A 7,274-nucleotide genomic window follows, 5' to 3' on the forward strand; every position below is an offset into this window, starting at 1 on the left:
ATTACCCCCCCCCCCCCCCCTTCTCTTTTTTCCCTCTCTTTTCTCTCCTTCTGTTGTCTTCCTCAGGTTTACAACGAAATTTCCAGTCATTAAATCACAGATGCCGTTAGAAATCCTAAACAAAATACCAGAGAAAGTACACGCAATACTAGAGACTTCTTACAAAGAACCTTAATGAGGAAGTCCTTATTGGGAAAGATTCTTCTATACAAGAAAAGTTAAAAATTCTTCATCCACCATCTCTCTATCTTTATTCTATTTCTATTATTTTTAAATTCAAAAATCAAAAGTAAATATTTTCCTCCCTAAAACTATGAAAAGAAATCTCCATTGTTTGAGCATTTTGCGGTGTAGGAATGTGCATGCAATGAATAAAGAAAATAATACTAATTAAGGAGTCAAAGTCCTTTGACGATTGACCATTGCCTGAAGAAAACGAGTATAAGCATTTTCGTAGAGCTTTCATCTGCTGCCTTTTCTTTTGACTCGTCGCTTTCTTTCGTCCCCTTCCTTTGAGAAAACAAGAATTTCAAGCTTTGCCAATAGCCATTGACAATGAACCCTGGCATGTATCGTATTATGACAAATAAGGCAACTTATATGATACAAATATGAAAATAACATGCTTAATCTCAACCGTCGCAAGTCACAACACAAGCATCATATTGACATAGTCATCTTCCCTGTCAAAGTACTGATTTCAAGTATCAAGTATCATCTGCACTGAAGGGCAACAAAAAACAGAGTTCACAATGCAAAAACAAATTATATTTACAAGTTCTCCTGATAATAGAAACAAACACTTGAGAGGAGAATTCCTGCAGGATTCTCATTAACAAATGTAACAATATACACTGAATATTATCGCAACCAAGAAAAAGCAAAAAAGCTCAAAAGTATGGAGAGCACAACTGAGGCTAAATAGTGAGTGACAAAGGAAAGAAAGCAAGGGCAATCTCAATACCTTGCACTACCATGCCTAGAGTAACACTTTTTGCTCCGAAACAGAAGCCAAGCCATGCACCAATCTCACTATTTCAGCGGTATCATCAAGGTAGTACTTAGCCTTGCTTGGTTTTTTACCAACAGTACATGCAAATACTTCAGCCCTGGGTGTTGCCGAAGAACCAGCCATGGAAGTGGCGATTACTTCGAACATGTCTTCGTCCGACCGATCATCTCCTATACACAAAACAAAATCAGGTGACATTCCCTTCTCATGCATCATGGAAAGCAGCCGCTTCGCCACAAGCCCCTTGCTTACGCCCTGCACGTTTATACCATTAAATAGTCATTTCTCAAAGTTTGATACATATACATAAATTAATTCATTCAGGGAGACAAAATTGAAGTATGAACCATTACTGATACTGAATCTAACACCACCAATTCTATCAGTCTTAACCCGAAATTATTAGCTGATTGAAAAACAAATATAACTTGCAAATTATACACACCTGTGGTATAACCTCAACATTGTTCTGTCCGCTCTTGACTGTTACCGGTTCATTTGCAAGCACACTTTCCAGATGATCAAGAAGTTCCTTAGCCTGGCATGATCCGAAATCAGGATCTGCATCCTCATAGCACCAAACAAGTGCAGTTTCCTTATCTTCAATGGTGGATCCATCAGTTGTTTCTGTATAAAGCTTCATTACAGGTTCTGCAATTTGTTTCCAACTACAGTCTATAGCAGGCCCACAGGTTTCCCATTCTGCATCTCTTTTCAATCTAAAACCACAAACCATAAAAGCCAACATCAACCGCGAGAAAAATAACAAATCTTTAGAAATGTTATAACTTATAGGTCCAAAAATGTTACCTTAGAAAGTAACCATGCTCAGCAGCAATTACAAGACTCTCACAAGGAGAAAACCATTCTGCGAGCCTCTTTCGGCTTCTAGCACTGACGAGAAACACCATGTTGTCCTTATCCCTACACAAACTGTTAAGCATCTTAATGGAGTTACTTGTTGGGCTCTTATCAATGGATGCCTGAGGTATCAATGTACCATCATAATCAAGAAGTATCGCCCGAGTTGTCGTCCTCTTGTAAGCCGAAACTATGTGCTCCATTGAGAGCTTCCTGAAGTTTGGATCAAGTGCCACAACTCTAAAACTCAATCCAAAGCCAATCCCCCACCACCTTCGCCGTACGTGATCACCACAAGTCCTTTCCAAATCTTGCAAGAAGCTGCGCGCCCAGTAACCTACATCATGAGTACTAACATATCTATAATGCTTCTCATGCCGAAGCTGCTTCTCTGAATCAGCCATTTCAAGGGCACAGTCCATTGCATCTGCCACAGCATCAATGTTCCAAGGGTTCACTCTGATTGCGCCACTCAAAGATGGCGAACAACCAATGAACTCAGACACAACCAGCATGCTTTTCTTTGGAGAGGAAGCTACTCCCAAAACTTTGTCCAACCTATCATTCCCTTGACGACTGATTATGTATTCATACGGTATGAGATTCATTCCATCCCTCACTGCAGTTACCAAACAACACTCAGCAACAACATAGTATGCAACTCTCTCATAAAACCTCAGTGGCTCTTCAATAAGAATAACAGGATCATACCCTGGCTTCCCAAAGGTTTCGTTTATTCGTTTCGCAGTGGCCTTTGTCTCGGCCTGCACTTCCTTCACATCCTTCCCTCTTCCCCTTGCAGGGTTGGCTATCTGAACCAACACAACCTTTCCTTGCCACTCAGGGTGCTGAATCAGGAGCTGCTCCATTGCCAATAGCTTCAAACTTATTCCCTTAAAGATGTCCATGTCATCAACACCAAGTAACATTATCTTGCCTTCATCAGTAAACTGTGTGATGAGCTCAGAAACTTTCTCTTCAGTCTTGGACATGCTTAAAACTGATTGAAGCTGTCCCAAGTGAATCCCAACCGGAAGAATCTTGATACTAACAGTTCTACCATAATACTCAATCCCAATATAACCCCTTTTGGACTCATAGGTTAGACCAAGCATCCTACCACAACATGAGAGAAAATGCCTGGCATAGTCAAAGGTGTGGAATCCAATCAAATCTGAATTCAAAAGTGCTCTCAGGAGTTCTTCCCTAATAGGCAATGTCTTGTATATTTCCGATGAAGGAAATGGACTATGTAGGAAAAACCCAAGTTTGACTCTGTTGAATCTCTTCCTCAAGAAAGTTGGCAACACCATGAGATGATAATCATGTATCCAGACATAATCATCCTCAGGGTTAATAACTTCCATAATCCTATCTGCAAAGATTTTATTGACAGATACATAAGCCTGCCACAGTGACCTATTGAACCTGCCTCCAAGGTCTGGTGACAAAGGCAGCATGTAATGGAACAGTGGCCATAACTGTTGCTTGCAGAAGCCATGGTAGTACCTGGTAAAGAGATCAGGAGGGAGAAAAGTAGGGACACACTTGAAAGTCTCGAGAAGTATCTGAGAAACCTCATCTTGTTCATTTGGATGCACTTCTTCTTTGAGGCAACCAACATAGATAACCTCAGTGTCATCATCACCTAAGCCATCTTTGAGTTGAAGGAGAAGTGAATTGTCATCCCAAGTGAAGAGCCAGTTGCTGTTACCGTCTGGCTTTCTCTGAACCCTTATAGGAAGCTGATTAGCCACAATGATGATCCTGTCACGGTGGACAGAGGAAGAAGAAGGGTCAGAGCACACACTCTCAGCACGGTCATCATCAACATCGGATGATATCAAACCAGCCACAGTCATAATCCGAGGGATTCTCCTGTTCATGGTCCCAAATGATGGAGACTCACCCGATGCCAGCTCCAGTAGATTTGAATAAGATCTTGACACCATTTTCTTTTGTTTGTTCACAAATAAAGACACCACTTAGAAGAATGCTATGAACATGTTTCTAGCAACTGGATTACTGATCAAAGAAAAAGAAATGTTTGGAACCTGGCAGTGAATAGTGTGAGTGAGAAGAGGATTATGAAAGCAAAGAGATGGGAAACAGCTAAGAGAGGAAAACAGCAAGGAAACGAAACAATATTCACTTACTTGCTAGTTGCTACCCACCTACCTAGCTTAGCTACTCACTAACACAACACATACTCCTCCTCCACACTACTCTTTCTCTTTCTCTTTCTCAACTTCTCACAATTCTCAATTCTTTATCCATATTCATTCATAAAACCACAAAAATACTCTTATTCATCTACTCTACTATTCTAATACTCTAATCACTACACCATTTCCGTATTTTTTAAACACAATACGGACATTTATAAATACACTTTCAAATATTTATATTATACTATCTTTTTAACTAACACTTTATTTATTAAGACGTTCCACACATTTTTTTTATTTTCTTTGTATCTATATCTATAATTAAATACATTCTTAAAGTTGCATCCATACGAAATGTTCGATGTAGAGCGGTTTTTTTTGTTGTTCTCATGAAAAGAAGAAATAATAGAATTAATTTTTTAAAGAAAAAATCTAGTTTTCATGGTGATTGGACGACACGTGGCAAATCTTTTGGACAACACGCGTTTATCGTTGGACGGAAAGGACAAGAGGTACCAACAAGGCGGCATTATCAGGATTAGTATTAAATAATTAATATATAACCAATTGTCAATTGTCGCGGATAAGTTTTTTCTTTTTTTTTTTCCTTTGTCTTTTATTCATTTTTTAACTTTCTCAAATGTAGATAAACATGAGAGTGTTTGCTTGGGTGTGGTGGCTGTATACGAGAGATGGTGCTCCCTCAAGGGTTAAGTCCGTTATAACCGTTAGACAAGGTGCGACATCATGATCATCTTAGCATTGGACGGTTGGGGAGGAACGTGGTATATATATGAAAGCTCTGAGAGTGAGGTTAGCATCACATGATCACAGGAAAAGACAATACTCAACCAGTAAAGTGAACCAAGAAAGAGAGAACATGATGATCATCCTTCGTCGTTCATGCTAGGAGTGTATATGATAAAAGATTATGGATCCATTTTTGTTCGATTTAAAAATGACTTGAAATAAATCGGATTAAGTCACATTCATCTTATATAAAATGAAATATATATAAATTTTAGGACAATTTACTTAAATAAATAGAATAGAGAAAACGTTTACCTAAATGTGCAAAACTGGTTCTTATTACCTGCATGTGCAAAAAGCCATTTCTATGTAATCCGTGGCAAGCCACCACGGTTTCAAAACGTGCATAAATCGTGGCAGGTCCCAGTAGATTATGGCCAAAAGATATAGAGTGTAAACCGTGGTAGGTCACCACGGTTTACTAAGGAGAGATGGCGTGCATAAACCGTGGAGAGTCACCACGGTTTATGAAGAAACTTGTTTGCACATAAAACATTATGGGTCACCACGGTTTATGTGTGGTAAATAATGGCAAAAAAACCTTGTTAATTTTATGTCCAATAGAAAATGAATTTATTAGCACAATAAATTTATGAGCAGAATCTTAAATTATGTCTTATCAACAACAGCTTTTTATAATAGAAAGAGTACAATAGAAAAAAAAATCAGATAATACTAAGAAAATAATTTTTATAGTGCTTAAAAAATTGATGTCTATTTACTAAAAAATAAAAAATTAATATTTAATTTAAAATGATGAAATTTAATAAATTTAAAATATTTAAAATTTGTTATGTAAAATAAATTAGAAAAAAATTAGACTCCAATAATAAACACCATGAAATTTTTGGATTTTTTTCTATTATAAAATAAAAAAATATTTTTAAAAATAAATTACACTAACATTAATGTTTGGAATCTGTGTTTTTATTTTTTATTTTGAGTTTTTATGAAATTTTCAAAATCTTACGCGAACTTATAAAAACTACTCAAAAGTTAGTTTAAGCTTAAGGTGACCTCTCTCATTATATTCATCTTTATTTTTTCATTTATAAAATAAAGATTCATTACACTATAACATATTAATGAGTACAATAAAATAATTACTTGTTAATATTGGTATATTAATATTCATTAACATGCTTATTGATTAAATCTTTTATATAGATTTAATAAATTCACATATAAGTGTATATTGATACATTAGTATTTGTTAAATTTAAAATAAAAAATATTTATTATATTATAAGAATATTAATGAGTACTCTAAAAAATATTAATAAGTAATTATTTTATTATGTTCATTAATATTTTTTATAGTATAATAAATATTTAAATATAGTGTAAAATGAAAAATAGGGATAAACATAATGAAAAAATAATTGATAATACATGTAAAAATTTTATAGTATATATTAGTCAATAATACATAAAGAGAACGAAAAAAATTTATTATAAATATTCAATAGAAATAGATGATTTTTTTTTTCTTTATAAAATGTACTATATAGTGTGTATTTATTAGGCTGCCTTTGTTTTCAACAACAAAATAGGATAAGACACTGAAAATAGGATAGGACAAGACACTGATGGACAGAGACACAAAATTTTGTGTTCTTGTAATTCTCTAGAACAAATTATGAAAATCTAATTTATTCTCATTTTTTTCATTAAAAAAATTTGAGATAAAAAATATAATAATAAAAAATATAATTATAAAAAATTAACAAGAATAATAAAAAAAAAAAATAAGTTGTATCTCTTGGACATAAAATTAACAAGGTTTTTTGGCCATTATTTACCACACATAAACCGTGGTGATCCACAAAGTTTTATGTGCAAACAAGTTTCTTCATAAACCGTGGTGACTCTCCACGATTTATGCATGCCATATCTCCTTAGTAAACCGTGGTGACCTATCACGGTTTACACTCTATATCTTTTGGCCATAATCCGTTGGAACCTGCCACGGTTTATGCACGTTTTGAAACCGTGGTAGGTTGCCACGGATTACATAAAAATGGCTTTTTGCACATGCAAGTAACAAGAACCAGTTTTGCACATTTGGGTAAACATTTTCTCTATTCTATTTATTTAAGTAACTTGCCCTATGTTTATTATTCTTATTTTTTGAGTCATTTTGTCAGCTATATAAATATTGGAATAATTTTTTTTTTTGTCTTAAGTAACCTAAAAAGGTATAAACAAATTTAAATTTAAATTATTACCGTCCTAACTGGTTAGTTTTCTGTCTTTTAATCTAATTTAGAAATTCGTCAATAGAAAGAGTCCTAATATTCCTACTCGTACCTGAACATGTACATTTTTTTATTTAAAATCTATATTAATTTGTTTACACAAAACAAACTGCAACCATAAATTTTTCGTTTTATTAATGTTTCTGTTATTTTCATATAATTTAT

The 7,274-nt window shown here is 34.7% G+C and overlaps 2 protein-coding genes across 3 annotated transcripts in view; both read right to left on the reverse strand.

Annotated features, from left to right (window-relative positions):
* The window catches only part of LOC107631796 (MACPF domain-containing protein At1g14780), a 21,083-nt gene that overhangs the window by 9,137 nt on the left and 4,672 nt on the right, over window positions 1-7,274 (reverse strand). Inside the window, exon 2 of the mRNA XM_016335350.2 lies at window positions 6,741-6,745. Coding sequence (XP_016190836.1) covers window positions 6,741-6,743 — 3 coding nt within the window. The 5' untranslated portion in view covers window positions 6,744-6,745. The remainder of the gene's footprint in view (window positions 1-6,740; window positions 6,746-7,274) is intronic.
* LOC107631795 (alpha,alpha-trehalose-phosphate synthase [UDP-forming] 6) lies at window positions 157-4,350 on the reverse strand. 2 transcript variants are annotated; one of them, XM_021119761.1, is made up of 5 exons: window positions 4,030-4,350; window positions 1,823-3,927; window positions 1,458-1,731; window positions 965-1,267; window positions 157-562 (listed from the first exon to the last, which is right to left on the reverse strand). In XM_021119761.1, exons 2-4 carry the CDS (start codon window positions 3,823-3,825, stop codon window positions 980-982), a joined length of 2,565 nt encoding a protein of 854 aa, XP_020975420.1. In that variant the 5' UTR covers window positions 3,826-3,927; window positions 4,030-4,350; the 3' UTR covers window positions 157-562; window positions 965-979. The 2 variants fall into 2 exon arrangements, with proteins under 2 accessions (XP_020975420.1, XP_016190832.1); XM_016335346.2 differs by having other exon boundaries at window positions 1,823-4,350.

Source organism: Arachis ipaensis, chromosome B03 (assembly GCF_000816755.2).
Source record: "Arachis ipaensis cultivar K30076 chromosome B03, Araip1.1, whole genome shotgun sequence".
NCBI lineage: Eukaryota > Viridiplantae > Streptophyta > Magnoliopsida > Fabales > Fabaceae > Arachis > Arachis ipaensis.

Bases quoted from the DNA above. Each gene is read 5' to 3' on its own strand.
- LOC107631795 (XM_021119761.1), bottom strand. From the start codon at position 3,825: ATGGTGTCAAGATCTTATTCAAATCTACTGGAGCTGGCATCGGGTGAG. The intron at 1,732-1,822 runs GTAACATTTTTG...TTGTGGTTTTAG, and splicing joins GAGCATGGTTACTTTCTAAG to ATTGAAAAGAGATGCAGAAT. The intron at 1,268-1,457 runs GTGTGTATAATT...ATAAACGTGCAG, and splicing joins ATGTTGAGGTTATACCACAG to GGCGTAAGCAAGGGGCTTGT.